General features: G+C 40.8%; 1 protein-coding gene across 5 annotated transcripts in view; it reads right to left on the bottom strand.

The window, feature by feature from the left end:
- Positions 1-316: 316 nt before the first annotated feature.
- The window catches only part of LOC112220092 (semaphorin-3F), a 94,225-nt gene continuing 77,794 nt past the window's right edge, over positions 317-16,747 (bottom strand). For 3 of the 5 annotated variants that reach the window (XM_024381709.2, XM_024381728.2, XM_024381748.2), the window contains 6 exons: positions 15,610-15,698; positions 14,964-15,005; positions 14,201-14,358; positions 6,194-6,276; positions 5,375-5,508; positions 317-2,956 (listed from right to left, as the gene is read on the bottom strand). In XM_024381709.2, coding sequence (XP_024237477.1) covers positions 2,549-2,956; positions 5,375-5,508; positions 6,194-6,276; positions 14,201-14,358; positions 14,964-15,005; positions 15,610-15,698 — 914 coding nt within the window. In that variant the 3' untranslated portion in view covers positions 317-2,548. The remainder of the gene's footprint in view (positions 2,957-5,374; positions 5,509-6,193; positions 6,277-14,200; positions 14,359-14,963; positions 15,006-15,609; positions 15,699-16,747) is intronic. The other 2 variants (XM_024381720.2, XM_024381737.2) reach the window with 1 other exon arrangement.

The raw sequence follows: 16,747 nt of genomic DNA, 5'->3' as shown, positions 1-16,747 counted from the left end.
ATGTGGCTCAGTTGACAGAGCATGGGACCTGCAACACTAGGGTTGTGGGTTCAATTGATGTGGGGGACCAGTACAAAAATTTGGATAAGACCCTCTGCTAAATTACTACAATGTAAATGTATTTCCTCTGAGGGTTCTGTCTTAGATAATAATAGAGCATCACTGTCAGTCAAGCTGCCAGTGATGCCCTTGTCTGCCACAAATGGCTAGTAGCTCATCATACTCTCTCTGAGGAAGCTTGGAACATTTAATCCCAAAAGGTCTGAGTGATATTTAAAATATAGTATGGACACATCAGAATAAAAGTAGACCATTCCATTCTTTATAAATATAGAGCTTTAATTTATTAGTCAGCAACAACAATGGAAAGGGAAGAGAAAGTAATTTACACAAGTCATTACAATAGCGTCAGCTCTGTCTGTGCATTTAATCTTTTTTCAGAAAGTCTTAACCGAGCAAAACAAAACAAAAACACTCCAAAAGTAAAGACACATCTTAAAAATCATTTTTTGTTTGTTGCTGTAACACCCTGTTTTCAACTAGAGGAGAGTAACAGGGGCTGTCTGGTTTTATTCTGGGAATGAATAGTATTCTATAGTGAAGAGTGGAAGGGCGAGCATGTCAATATCTGTAGGTACATTACACATAGTAGTTCTCATCCATTCAGTTTTTCTCTGTGGCACTGAGGCTGTCCCTCAGACCTTGGCTGAAGTTGACCATACTGTACACTGGAAGAACAGAAAAACTACAACATAGTTTTTTGTTTGTTTTATAATTACAGTACAAATACATACTCATGCACACAATGAAAAGCCAGCTTCCCAAATATTTTGGTTAGTAAGTGTCACAACATTGTTCAATGCTCTGTTCTGTAAGGGCATGTTTATTTTTGTACATGTAAAGCCAAACTCACCAATAAATGAAAATAGATGGCTCCTAGTCAGAACAAAATGGCTGCTTAGTAAAAGGGATCTGGGCATCGCACCATCTCAAGCTGAATTGTGCTTTTGTTTTTGTCAACCAAAATAAAACGTATTTGGCCAAAGTGTGCTAGGTTTGGCCCTGGCCAATATTTTGAATATCTAATACATTCCATAAGATTCAAGTCAATCTTTTAAAGATAAGAGAATAATGCCCTTTGTTCCAAAACCTTGACCCTTCCTGTCCCTCACACTCAATCCCATTGGATGTTTAGATAAACCAAAGAAAGCCTTAGAATGTTTATTTGATCTATGTATCTATGGTGTTTGTTTCTTTTTCACTTGACCATTTTCACAACTTAGTTTACCACAATTGAGCGGCTCAAAGGTAAGATTTGAATCCTTTTTTACATCCTTTTGTTAAAATATATATTTGATTGACCTGGTCATTCAATAACAATCATAGTGTCAACCTTCGCACTCACACAAATATGAATTGCCTTGGAAACATTTGATATATTGATACCTACCCTGATCCTGGCCATGTAGAGCTGTTTTCATGCATACTGTAGGATACATAACAACACAGCATTTAGAACAAGTGGTTTGCCTGAGATAAAGGCATATACTGTACAGTGAGGAATAACAAATTAAGCCAGAAATAAAAACCATCAACCTATTTAGGGAGCCAATAAAATAGCATGGGTATTCAATATACTCATTTAGACACCAGGTTCACAGGGATAGCTATCCAATGAGTGGAGGAATTTGTGCATCCTCTGCCATTGAACTTGCCCCTGAATCCCCCCTTCACTAAAACACTTGTAAACATTGGACAATAAATTGTGCCTTCCTGTATTATACTTATGCTAAAATGTTTATTCTATTCTACTGAGATATTTACTTTATGTTCGTATTCTCATCTTTAATATTTTCTTAATGTTGTTGCACTGTCGAGAAGGAACCTGCAAGTAAGCATTTGGTTGGATGGTGTATACCATGTGTATCCCGTACATAAGACAAATAAAACTTGAAACTTAAAGTGAGAAGTCTTTGTCCTTATGCAGTGATGGTGAGGTTACTCTATGTTCGAACAATTCCTGGCGAGCCCTTAATTTGAGTATTGAATTTCTGTCAAAGCAAACAACAAGCAAGATAGATATATCTCCATCTACCCCAACCCTCAGTTAATTTCTCTGTTTACAATGACACCTTTCAGTTCACAATGAACAGCCTTTACATGCCAGTTTACACATTCCAAACAGAGGTGTCAATGTCGAAAGATGGAAAGATGAAGAATTTTGTAATGACAGTAACAACAATAATACAATTAATAACAATAATAACAATAACATTTGCCCAAAAGGTACCTATACACAAAGAGCATTTTTCTATAAGTACAAATAAATCCACAGAATGATTCTATATACAACCTACAATAAATACTGTGTATCATATACTGTATTGTTCAAAGGGATGTGGGGTGTGTTTGTATGCCTCTTGTTTTTTAACACTTCTGTGTATTTTATTTGTGTTTTTTGATTTCTTTCACCTAGTCACTCTCTTAAGTTGAGTCTTTCCCAGTTTCCAAAGAGTGCCATTGAGATTTGGGAGAGTTAAGGGACCCCTCATGTCTCCACCTCCTCCTCTCCCTCGCTGTGATGTCGGCGGTTGCGTGGTTTCTTCTGCTCCTTGAGTTCTTTCGTGTCTTTGCCCTTGATGGCTCCCATCATTGAGTCTCCCAGCTGCCAGTAGTCCTCACAGTACTGGTTGATGAGGCCCATCTCTGGCTGGCTCAGGATGGTCAGCAGGTCCTTGTACTGACCCGCACTGGGCGGAGACGGCCCCAGCCCCCCACCCTCTACCGGGAGGCTGTTGACAGCTCGGCTGGACAGGACCACTAGCTGCAGCTTGACCAGCGTGTGTTTGAAGTTCTTCTCTGTGCCCGTGCACTGGTACACCCCGGAGTCTGAGGGCTGGAGAGAACGCAGCAGCAGACCCTGCTCTGTCTTCAGGACCCGCCCGTCAGAGCGCATCTGAGAGAGGGAGAGAGAGAATCTGAAGTCAAATGTATACTGTTTGCTTCTCTCCCCAACCAAGGAGGGCCTACAACAGCATCTTCTGCACAGATTCTGTCAGACCTGGGCCCTGACAGTAAATCTCAGAAAGACAAAAAATAATAGTGTTCCAAAAAAAGTTACACTTGCCAGGACCACAAATACAAATTCCATCTAGACACTCTTGCCCTAGAGCACACAAAAAAATGATACATACCGCGGCCTAAACATCAGCGCCACAGGTAACTTCCACAAAGAAGGGCCTTCTATGCCATCAAAAGGAACATAAAATTCCACATACCAATTAGGATCTGGCAAAAAATACTTGAATCAATTATGGAACCCATTGCCCTTTATGGTTGTGAGGTCTGGGGTCCACTTACCAACCAAGAATTCAGAAAATGGGACAAACACCAAATTGAGACTGCATGCAGAATTCTTCAAAAATATTCTCAGTGTACAACGTAAAACACCAAATAATGCATGCAAAGCGGAAATAGGCTAATACCCGCTAATAATCCAAATCCAGAAAAATTCTATAACCACCTTAAAGGAAGCGATTCCCAAACCTTCCATAACAAAGCCATGACCTACAGAGAAATGAACCTGGAGAAGAGCCCCCTAAGAAAGCTGGTCCTGGGGCTCTATTCACAAACACAAACAGGCCCCACAGAGCCCCAGGACAGCAACACAATTAGACCAAACCAAATCATGAGAAAACAAAAATATAATTACTTGACACATTGGAAAGTATTTACAAAAAAACTGAGTACACAGTGGCAGAACACCTGACCATTAGTGACTGACCCAAAATTAAGGAAATCTTTGACTATGTACAGACAGTGAGAAGAGCCTTGCCATTGAGAAAGGCTGCCGAAGGCAGACCTGGCTCTCAAGAGAAGACAGGCTATGTGCACACTGCCCACAAAATGAGGTGGAAACTAAGCTGCACTTCCTAACCTGCCAAATGTATGACCATATTAGGGACACATATTTCCCTGATTACACAGACCAACAAAGAATTAAAAAACAAATCCAACTCCCATACCTTGTGGGTGAAATACCACAGTGTGCAATCACAGCAGCAAGATATGTGACCTGTTGCCACAAGAAAAGGCTACCAGTGAAGAACAAACACCATTGTAAATATATTTTATATTTATGTATTTTTATTTGTACTTTAACTATTTGCACATCATTACAAAACTGTATGTCTTTATTCTTTTGGAACTTTTGTAAGTGTAATGTTTACCGTGAATTTTTTATTGTTTATTTCACTTTTGTTTATTATCTATTTCACTTTCTTTAGCAATGTAAACATGTTTCCCATGCCAATAAAGCTCTTAAATTGAATTGAAATTGAGTGAAAGAGAGGGAGCGATAGAGACAGAGAGCGATAGAGAGAGAGAGAGAACGAGAGAGAGAGAGAGAACAAGAGAGAGAGCGAGAGAGATAGAAAGTGTGTGAGAGAGGGAGAGAGAGTTATGACTTATGAGAGTTGTGAAAAAATAAGGCATGATGTAAAGCCAGGGTAGAAACATCAGAGGAGAGGCCAAGCAGACAGCTAATTTCCTGCTCTTGTTGGCAGAACAGCATCATCACCAACCACCAACTAACTAACACAATCCACATTGACCTGCAGTTCAATAAGTGCTCTAGTGATGTTATCCATCGTGTCTTGATGTTTACCCTGATACATATTCAAGAGTGTTATTAGCCACTGACAGCTATTCTACCCAGACTCAGATGTGCTGAGCAACAGCCCTGCCAACTGAGCCAAGCCAATGGGGAGAGGCAGAATCCAACAGAAAAGCCAATAAAACAGAAGTTACACCATAAAACTTTAACAAAAGCGTCAGGGTGAGAAACCATGAGCTGGTCTTATGTTGTTTTATGTATGGGCCCATCCTTTGGGTAATGGGAAAGTTTGGGCTTTACCATGGCAGGTTGAAGACCAAACACCTGGTTGTCATGTCTGGATGGATGTTGTCTCTTTATCACAGTAATACATCAATAGACTGACAACAGTAATACATAAATAGACTGACAACAGTAATACATCAATAGACTGACAACAGTAATACATCAATAGATTTCAGCTATCAGATGAAACATACAGCAGCCTGACAAAGACTCTTCACCATCATTATGTAACAGAATAAGAAGTGCTGTCGACAGAGAGGAACATCATGTCCTTCTAGAGAGATTTACTCCTAAACCTATAAACTCCCTGTCAGAGAGGTGATGTATGGTTCAAGTTAACTTAGTTCATGGTATCCCTTAATATGTCTGAGTATAAAGTTAAATCGTGCAGAAAGTGTACCTGTAGATCTCAACAGTGTTTTGGGAAGAATACTAGTTTGAGTGATATTGTGAGCGTCATAGATGGCTGCTTACCTCTTTACGGCGGTCACTGTTGTCCCTTTGCAGGTGCCACTTGATGGCGGCATGAGGTGAACGGGCCTGGCACTCCAGGAAGGTGCTGCTGCCCTCCACCCCATACTGCACCATCTCCAGGGTGTTCTTATTAGCTGAGATAGAAAGACACCATGGCAACCATAGATTCAGTATCAAGTCCCACAAAGACCAAAAATCCAAAAGAGCAATGTTTTATTTATATCTATTTGAAGAAAATGCTGGCATGTGGGGCCTCTCGAGATGCACAGCAGTCTAAGGCACTGCATCACAGTGCTTGAGGCATTCTACAGACCGAGGTTCGATCCCAGGCTGTGTCACAAACGGCCATGACCGGGAGTCCCATAGGGCGGTGCACAATTGGCCCAGCATCATCCAGGATAGGTGAGGGTATGGCCGGGGGGGATTTTCTTTGCTCATAGCGCTCTAGCGACACCTTGTGGCTGGCCCGGGCGCCTGCAGGTTGACTTAGGTGGTCAGTTGAACGGTGTTTCTTCCGACACATTGGTGCAGCTGGCTTCTAGGTTAAGTGGGGAGGTGTTAAGAAGCGAGGTTTGGCAGGCCATGTTTCGCGGATGCATGACTCGACTGTCACCTCTACCGAGCCCATTGGGGAGTTGCAGAGTTGAGACAAGATCGTAATTCGGTAGCAATTGGATATCACAAAATTGGGGAGAATTTTATACAAATTTTATGATGGCATAAATTAAGTCAGTCCTCTCAAAATGAATGAGATTAATTCACCGCCACTGAAAATCTCTAACCCATCCACCCACTAGAACTGGCAAATACTGGTCTTACCATTGGAGTTGAAGCCCCTGCACTGGCGGATGGGATTCCCGTACTTGACGTCCTGCCTCCGGCTGCGTCTAAAGGGGTCAGACCAGTATTCCCGAATAAGAGAAGAGAATAAATTACCAAGCAAATGCAAAGCCATTCAACAATCCACCGAGCCAGTCAACAATCCACACAGCCATAAAACTTTGCATATATTCATTCAACAACCTATAGAGCCATCCAATAACATATAGAGCCATTCAACAATGTATAGAGTCATTCAACAACATATAGAGTCTGTCAACAATCTATAGAGCCATTCAACAACCTATAGAGCCGCTCAACGACCTACTGCACAGAGACATTCAACAACCTAGAGAGCCAGTCAACAACCTACAGAGCCAGACAACGACCTACTGTATAGAGTCATTATACAATGTATGAGTCATTCAACAATCTATACAGCCAGTCAACAATCTATAGAGCCAGTCAACAACCTATAGAGCCAGTCAACAACCTATAGAGCCAGTCAACAATCTATAGAGCCAGTCAACAATCTATAGAGCCAGTCAACAATCTATGGAGCCAGTCAATAACCTATAGACCCAGTCAACAACTTATAGAGCCAGTCAACAATCTATTAAGCCAGTCAACAATGTATAGAGCCAGTCAACAATCTATTAAGCCAGTCAACAATGTATAGAGCCAGTCAACAATGTATAGAGCCAGTCAACAATGTATAGAGCGAGTCAACAATGTATAGACCCAGTCATGAATCTATAGAGCCAGTCAAAAAATATAAAGCCAGTCAACAATGTATAGAGCCAGTCAAACATCTATGGAGCCAGTCAACAATGTATAGAGCCAGTCAACAATCTATGGAGCCAATCAACAACCCATAGAGCCAGTGAACATTGTATAGAGCCAGTAAACAATCAAAAGAGCCAGTCAACAATATTTCCAGCGAGTCAACAATGTATAGAGCCAGTCAACAATCTATAGAGCCAGTCAACAATCTATTGAGCCAGTCAACAATTTACAGACCCAGTAAAACATCGATAGAGCCAGAAATATGAAGCAGGTCAACAATGTTTAGAGCCAGTCAAAAATCTATAGAGTCGGTCAACAATCTATAGAGCCAGTCAACAATGTATAGAGCAAGCCAACAATGTATAGAGCAAATCAACAATGTATAGAGCCAGTCAACAGTCTATAGTGCCAGTCAACAATGTATAGAGCCATTCAACAATCTGTAGAGCCAGACAACAACATATCCTGTCAGGAAACAATATATAGAGGCAGTCAACAATCAATGGATCCAGTCAAAAATCTATAGACCCAGTCAACAATGTACAGAGCCAGCAAACAATGTATAGAGCCAGTCAACAATTTATAAGCTAGTCTATCATGTATAGAGCCAATCAACAATCAATCGAGCCAGTCAACAATGTTTAAAGCCAACAAACAATGTATAGAGCCAGTCAACAATCTATTAAGCCAGTCAACAATGTATAGAGCCAGTCAACAATGTACAGAGCCAGTCAACAATGTATAGACCCAGTCAACAATGTCTAGAGCCAGTCAACAATGTATAGAGCCAGTCAAAAATCTATAGAGCCAGTCAACAATCTATCGATCCAGTCAACAATCTATAGATCCAGTCAACAATGTACAGAGCCAGTCAACAATGTATAGACCCAGTCAACAATGTCTAGAGCCAGTCAAAAATGTATAGAGCCAGTCAACAATCTGTAGAGCTAGTCAACAATTTATACAGCTAGTCAACAAGTCAAAGAGCCAGTCAACAATCAATGGAGCCAGTCAACAATCTATAGAGCCTGTCAACAATCTATAGAGCCAGTCAACAATCTATAGCGCCAGTCAACAATCTATTAAGCCAGTCAACAATGTATAGAGCCAGTCAACAATCTATTGAGCCAGTCAACAATATACAGAGCCAGTCAACACTGTATAGCCAGTCAACAATCTATGTAGAAGGTCAACAATCTATAGAGCCATTCAACAACCTATAGAGCCGCTCAACGACCTACTGCACAGAGACATTCAACAACCTAGAGAGCCAGTCAACAACCTACAGAGCCAGACAACGACCTACTGTATAGAGTAATTATACAATGTATGAGTCATTCAACAATCTATACAGCCAGTCAACAATCTATAGAGTCAGTCAACAACCTATAGAGCCAGTCAACAACCTATAGAGCCAGTCAACAATCTATAGAGCCAGTCAACAATCAATGGAGCCAGTCAACAATCTATAGAGCCTGTCAACAATCTATAGAGCCAGTCAACAATCTATAGCGCCAGTCAACAATCTATTAAGCCAGTCAACAATGTATAGAGCCAGTCAACAATCTATTAAGCCAGTCAACAATGTATAGAGCCAGTCAACAATGTATAGAGCGAGTCAACAATGTATAGACCTAGTCATGAATCTATAGAGCCAGTCAAAAAAATATAAAGCCAGTCAACAATGTATAGAGCCAGTCAAACATCTATGGAGCCAGTCAACAATGTATAGAGCCAGTCAACAATCTATGGAGCCAATCAACAACCCATAGAGCCAGTGAACATTGTATAGAGCCAGTAAACAATCAAAAGAGCTAGTCAACAATATTTCCAGCGAGTCAACAATGTATAGAGCCAGTCAACAATCTATAGAGCCAGTCAACAATCTATTGAGCCAGTCAACAGTTTACAGACCCAGTAAAACATCGATAGAGCCAGAAATATGAAGCCAGTCAACAATGTTTAGAGCCAGTCAAAAATCTATAGAGTCGGTCAACAATCTATAGAGCCAGTCAACAATGTATAGAGCAAGCCAACAATGTATAGAGCAAATCAACAATGTATAGAGCCAGTCAACAGTCTATAGTGCCAGTCAACAATGTATAGAGCCATTCAACAATCTGTAGAGCCAGACAACAACATATCCTGTCAGGAAACAATATATAGAGGCAGTCAACAATCAATGGATCCAGTCAAAAATCTATAGACCCAGTCAACAATGTACAGAGCCAGCAAACAATGTATAGAGCCAGTCAACAATTTATAAGCTAGTCTATCATGTATAGAGCCAATCAACAATCAATCGAGCCAGTCAACAATGTTTAAAGCCAACAAACAATGTATAGTGCCAGTCAACAATCTATCGATCCAGTCAACAATCTATAGATCCAGTCAACAATGTACAGAGCCAGTCAACAATGTATAGACCCAGTCAACAATGTCTAGAGCCAGTCAACAATGTATAGAGCCAGTCAAAAATCTATAGAGCCAGTCAACAATCTATCGATCCAGTCAACAATCTATAGATCCACTCAACAATGTACAGAGCCAGTCAACAATGTATAGACCCAGTCAACAATGTCTAGAGCCAGTCAAAAATGTATAGAGCCAGTCAACAATCTGTAGAGCTAGTCAACAATTTATACAGCTAGTCAACAAGTTAAAGAGCCAGTCAACAATCAATGGAGCCAGTCAACAATCTATAGAGCCTGTCAACAATCTATAGAGCCAGTCAACAATCTATAGAGCCAGTCAACAATCTATAGAGCCAGTCAACAATCTATGGATCCAGTCAACAATCTATAGAGCCAGTCAACAATCTATAGAGCCAGTCAACAATATATAGAGCCAGTCAACAATATACAGAGCCAGTCAACACTGTATAGCCAGTCAACAATGTATAGAGCCAGTCAACAATCTATGGAGCCAGTCAACAATCTATAGAGCCAGTGAACAATCTATAGAGCCAGTCAACAATCTATAGAGCCAGTCTACAATGTATTGAACCAGTCAACAATCTACAGAGCCAGTCAACAATGTATAAAGCCAACAAACAATGTATAGTGCCAGTCAACAATCTATAGAGCCAGTCAACAATTTGCAGAGCCGTCAAACAATGTATAGAGCAAGTCAACAATTTATAAGCTAGTCTATCATGTAAAGAGCCAGTCAACAATCAAGAGCCAGTCAACAATGTATAGAGCCAGCAAACAATGTATAGAGCCAGTCAACAATATATAGAGCCCGTCAACAATTTACAGAGCCAGCCAAAAATGTATTGAACCAGTCAACAATCTATAGAAACAGTAAACAATGTATAGAGCCATTCATCAATCTGTAGAGCCAGTCAACAACATAACCAGCCAGTCAACAATCAATTAATCCAGTCAACAATCTACAGAGAGGGTCAACAATCTACAGAGCAAGTCAACAATCTATAGAGCCTGTCAATAATGTAAAGAGCCAGTCAACAATCTATAGAGCCAGTCAACAATCAAAGGATCCAGTCAACAATCTACAGAGAGGGTCAACAATCTACAGAGCCAGTCAAAAATGTATAGAGCAAGTCAACAATCTATAGAGCCTGTCAATAATGTAAAGAGACAGTCAACAATCTATAGAGCCAGTCAACAATCAAAGGATCCAGTCAACAATCTACAGAGAGTGTCAACAATCTACAGAGCCAGTAAACAATGTATAGAGCCAGTCAAAAATCTATAGAGCCAGTCAAAAATCTATAGAGCCAGTCTAAAATCTATAGAGCCAGTCAGCAATGTATAGAGCCAGTCAACAATGTATAGAACCAGTCAACAATCTACAGAGCCAGTCAACAATCAAAGGATCCAAGCAACACTCTACAGAGAGGGTCAACAATCTACAGAGCCAGTAAACAGTGTATAGAGCCAGTAAACAATCTATAGAGCCAGTCAACAATGTATAGAGCCAGTGAACAATGTATAGAGGCAGTCAACAATGTATAGAGCCAGTCAACAATGTATAGAGCCAGTCCACAATGTATAGAGCCAGTCAACAATCTATAGATCCATTCAACAATATATTAAGCCAGTCCACAATGTACAGACCCAGTAAAAAATCTATAGAGCCCGTCAAAAATGTATGAAGCCAGTCAACAATGTTTAGAGCCAGTCAAAAATCTATAGAGTCAGTCAACAATCTATAGAGCCAGTGAACAATGTATAGAGCCAGCCAACAATGTATAGAGCAAGTCAACAATGTATAGAGCCAGTCAACAATCATTGGATCCAGTCAAAAATCTATTGACCCAGTCAACAATTTGCAGAGCCATCAAACAATGTATAGAGCAAGTCAACAATTTATAAGCTAGTCTATCATGTAAAGAGCCAGTCAACAATCAAGAGCCAGTCAACAATGTACAGAGCCAGCAAACAATGTATAGAGCCAGTCAACAATGTATAGAGCCAGTGAACAATGTATAGAGGCAGTCAACAATCTACAGAACCAGTAAACAATGTATAGAGCCATTCAACAATCTGTAGAGCCAGTCAACAACATATCCAGCCAGTCAACAATCAATGGATCCAGTCAACAATCTACAGAGAGGGTCAACAATCTACAGAGCCAGTCAACAATGTATAGAGCAAGTCAACAATCTATAGAGCCTGTCAATAATGTAAAGTGCCAGTCAACAATCTATAGAGCCAGTCAACAATCAAAGGATCCAGTCAACAATCTACAGAGAGGGTCAACAATCTACAGAGCCAGTCAACAATGTATAAAGCCAACAAACAATGTATAGTGCCAGTCAACAATCTATAGAGCCAGTCAACAATCAAAGGATTCAGTCAAGAATCTACAGAGAGGGTCAACAAACTACAGAGCCAGCAAACAATGTATAGATCCAGTCAACAATCTATAGAGCCAGTCAACAATGTATAGAGCCAGTCAACAATGTATAGAGCCAGTCAAAAATCTATAGAGCCAGTCAACAATCTATAGAGCCAGTCAACAATGTATAGAGCCAGTCAACAATGTATAGAGCCAGTCAACAATCTATAGAGCCAGTCAACAATCTATAGAGCCAGTGAACAATGTATAGAGCCAGCCAACAATGTATAGAGCAAGTCAACAATGTATAGAGCCAGTCAACAATGTATAGAGCCAGTAAACAATCTATAGAGCCAGTCAACAATGTATAGAGCCAGTGAACAATGTATAGAGGCAGTCAACAATCTACAGAACCGGTAAACAATGTATAGAGCCAGTGAACAATCTATAGAGCCAGTCAACAATGTATAGAGCCAGTGAACAATGTATAGAGGCAGTCAACAATCTACAGAACCAGTAAACAATGTATAGAGCCAGTCAACAATCTATAGATCCAGCCAACAATGTACAGAGCCAGTCAACAATGTATAGAGCCAGTCAACAATGTATAGAGCCAGTCAACAATCTGTAGAGCCAGTCAACAACATATCCAGCCAGGAACAATATATAGAGCCAGTCAACAATCAATGGATCCAGTGAACAATCTACAGAGAGGGTCAACAATCTACAGAGCCAGTCAACAATGTATAGAGCCAGTCAACAATGTATAGAGCCAGTCAAAAATCTATAGAGCCAGTCAACAATGTATAGAGCCAGCCAACAATGTATAGAGCCAGTCAACAATCAATGGATCCAGTCAACAATCAAGAGCCAGTCAACAATGTATAGAGCCAGCAAACAATGTATAGAGCCAGTCAACAATCTATAGAAACAGTAAACAATGTATAGAGCCAGTCAACAATCTATAGAGCCAGTCAACAATGTATAGAGCCATTCAACAATGTATAGAGCCAGTGAAGAATGTATAGAGCCAGTCAAAATTCTATAGAGCCAGTCAAAAATCTATAGAGCCAGTCAACAATGTATAGAGCCAGTCAACAATGTATAGAGCTAGTCAACAATGTATAGAGCCAGTGAACAATGTATAGAGCCAGTCAACAATCAATGGATCCAAGCAACAATCTACAGAGAGGGTCAACAATCTACAGAGCCAGTAAACAATGTATAGAGCCAGTCAACAATGTATAGAGCCAGTCAACAATCTATAGAGCCATTCAACAATATATTAAGCCAGTCAACAATGTACAGACCCAGTCCAAAATGTATAGAGTCGGTCAACAATCTATAGAGCCAGTCAACAATGTATAGAGCCAGTCAACAATGTATAGCCAGTCAACAATCTATAGAGCCAGTCAAAAATCTATAGAGCCAGTCAACAATGTACAGACCCAGTCAAAAATCTATAGAGCCATTCAAAAAAATATAAAGCCAGTCAACAATGTATAGAGACAGCCAACATGGTATAGAGCCAGTCAACAATCTATAGAGCCAGTCAACAATGTAAATAGCCAGTCAACAATGTGTAGAGCCAGTCAAAAATCTATAGATCCAGTCAACAATCTATAGATCCAGTCAACAATCTATAGATCCAATCATTAATGTATAGAGCCAGTCAACAATCTATAGAGCAAGTCAACAATTTATAAAGCTAGTCAACAATGTATAGATCCAGTCAACAATCAATAGAGCCAGTCAACAATGTACAGATCCAGCAAACAATCTATAGAGCTAGTCAACAATGTATAGAGCCAGTCAACAATCTTTAGAGCCAGTCAACAATCTATAGAGCCAGTCAACAATGTACAGACCCAGTCAAAAAATATAAAGCCAGTCAACAATGTATAGAGCCAGTCAACAATCTATAGAGGCAGTCAACAATCTATAGAGCCAGTCAACAATGTATAGAGCCAGTCAACAATCTATAGAGCCAGTCAACAATTTATAAAGCTAGTCAACTATGTATAGAGACATTCAACAATGTATAGAGCCAGTCAACAATCTATAGAGCCATTCAACAATCTATAGAGCCACTCAACAATCTATAGTCATTCAACAATCTATAGAGCCACTCAACAATCTATAGAGCCACTCAACAATCTATAGAGCCAGTCAACAATATATACAGCCAGTCAACAATCTATAGAGCCAGTCAATAATGTATAGAGCCTGTCAATAATGTATACAGCCAGTCAACAACCTGTACAGCCAGTCAACAATGTATAAAGCCAGTCAACAATCCATAGAGCCAGTCAACAATGTATAGAGCCAGTCAACAATCCATAGAGCCAGTCAACAATCTATAGAGCCAGTCAACAATCCATAGAGCCATTCTGAGCAGCTCATGCTGATGCTCACCTCTTTTGCGAGGCGGAGTAGCGGGAGCAGGACTTTCCGTCCCAGGCGCAGTAGGGGTCCCGGGCCAGACAGCAGTCAGCACATGCCTCCCCGTACACGTCACAGCGGTGGAGGGCCAGGTGGGTAACACCAAGCTCAGAAGACACGTAGAGCTGTTGCTGTGAGAGGAGGAATCCATGGAGGATGTTAGATCACAGCTGGATAAAGTATGGGATTATCCAGCTAATATCACAGACCCAGAGTATCAGTGAACAGAGGATGCAGAGTGGCTTCTATGAAGGCTCTCCATTTTTTCAGCGCAGAGGTTTACAGGGGATAAGAATCCATCAAAGCCATAACAATGTAATGTGATAATATAATTTGCTTATTGGAAGATTTGTGAGCACATTGGGAGAGCTCACCCTTTCTGTTTAACAAAGATTTCCATTGTTCGAAGACAATCTTCAGTTTTTAAGATCAGCTGTTGTAAAATTGCAACCCTTTCTAAGAATGATGTCATGTCATGTATCCATGGCCAACTATTTTAATCACAGTGAAAGACAAAACTAAAGTTGAATGCATTTTCCATATTTCTCCTTTCATTGTCTAAACCAGACTGCAGGCCTTCTATGAATTATGAAGGGACACATTAGTTCCACAGCTGTTTACATGTAGTTCATGGCATTCCAAAATAATGTCCCTTCATTTAATTCAGCTCCTTGGCTCTTTATCCCAGGAAAGATATATAGGTCTATTGGGTAAGGTTTTATACAGACATGCTTACCCTTTTGGACGAGATTTTCATTGTTATAATCGGAGTAGGAACCTGAAATGGGAAGACAATGCATTGATCAGTCTTATAAAGTTGTTGAAAATATACATGGTTATAAGCAGAGAGAGAGAGAGAGGGACAGAGAAAGAGAGAGAGAGAGGGACAGAGAAAGAGAGAGAGAGAGGGAGAGAGAGAGGGAGAAAGAGACAGAGAGAGTCATAGAGAAAGAGCGAAAGCAAGAGAAAGACAGAGAGACAGAGAGAAACAGAGAGCGACAGGAAGTGACAGAGAGAGAGACATAGAGAGAGACGGAGAGAGACAGAGAGTGACAGGGAGCGACAGAGAGAGAGACAGAGACAGAGAGAGACAGAGAGCGACATGGAGAGACAAAGAGGGAGACACGAGAAAGAAAGAGAAAGACAGACAGAGACACAGAGAAACATAAAGGGAGACATAGAGCGACAGGGAGAGACAGAGACAGAGAGACAGAGAGAGGCATAGAGAAAGACAGAGAGACATAGAGAGAGACAGAGAAAGCCAAAGAGAAACAGAAAAAGATAGATATAGAAAGAGAGAGACAGAGAGAGAAAATGAGAGAGAGAGAGAGAGAGAGAGAGAGAGAGAGGATAGAAAAATAAGAAAGACAGTTAGTGCTCACCTTGAACACCTCTACCTCCTCCAGGACCAGTTCTTCAGTCTGCAGGTCGTCTCTGGGCAACACAATCACCTTCTGAACCGTTCCCCTGTCTGTGGCCCAAGGAAACACCTGAGACTTGAAACTACTACATACCTGTTGTAACCTAACCTTGTCCCCAGACTATTGCGCACAAATGGCTGGTACATCAATGATTCCATGTTGGTCTTAGTGGGAGTGATCATAGAATTATATGGGAGTGACCTTACTGAGTATTTGCCATCAATTAATTTTAGCAAACCACACGACTACGAGGCGTGACTCAGTGCTTGTGTTGCGCTAGCGTGATTGGTTGGTAGATTAAGCCGATAAAGCCAATGCCTATGCACTGGGAGTTTATCCCAGTCTTTCTGTATTGGCTAAAGAAGGCCAAGTTTGACACATTGATCCATCAGACTCTTTGCACATTTGGGCGGAAGTGTCTGGGAAGGAGATTAGTTGTAACCCGACACTACCCTGCCTTGCTGCCAGTTAATCAAACTGCCCTCGCTACATTCCTCTGCTAATGTAAAGGTTAATCCTCACTCATTATTCCATCAGGCCTTAGCACTACACTACAGTACTCTTCACCACTTTCAGACAGATCTCTCTGTGTTCACCTTTTGTCCTACATATTACACTGACTCTGGGCATAGTGGAGCACGGTGTGCTCGTATAAAAATCCATTAGTCTCCCAGAGACGCAGAGCAGAACAAAAAACACACACAAAAGGGATAATGTGCTGCATGTATGGGCTTCATGCACTAGGGGAGTGATGTCACGTCAGCTTTTAAAAAGTTCCAAGAAAGGAGACAAACAGAAAAATCTCTACCGCTGCAATTACCGGTGGTGAGATTTGTGTGATGGATTTCCTTACTGTAACCCCCCTCCTCCTTTCCCTCTCCTCTCACCCCCCCCTGCCCTGCCCTGCAGGTAGAGAACCCAAAAGCTTTTACTTAAAGTGAATGATGTGAAGAATGACCCTATTTATTGGTGAAACATCCATTTTGACAAAAAGGCATTCAAAAGCTTTGCTCCTGGGGTTAAATGATAGGGAGAAAGACAGCAGGTCCATCTGGCGGGACTGCCTTGGGATTATTTACACATTTCTCCTTTGTTTTAC

The sequence above is a fragment of the Oncorhynchus tshawytscha genome, linkage group LG02 (genome assembly GCF_018296145.1).
Source record: "Oncorhynchus tshawytscha isolate Ot180627B linkage group LG02, Otsh_v2.0, whole genome shotgun sequence".
Taxonomy (NCBI): domain Eukaryota; kingdom Metazoa; phylum Chordata; class Actinopteri; order Salmoniformes; family Salmonidae; genus Oncorhynchus; species Oncorhynchus tshawytscha.
Note: the sequence above shows the minus strand (reverse complement) of the source record. Positions and strands in the feature narration are given on the sequence as shown.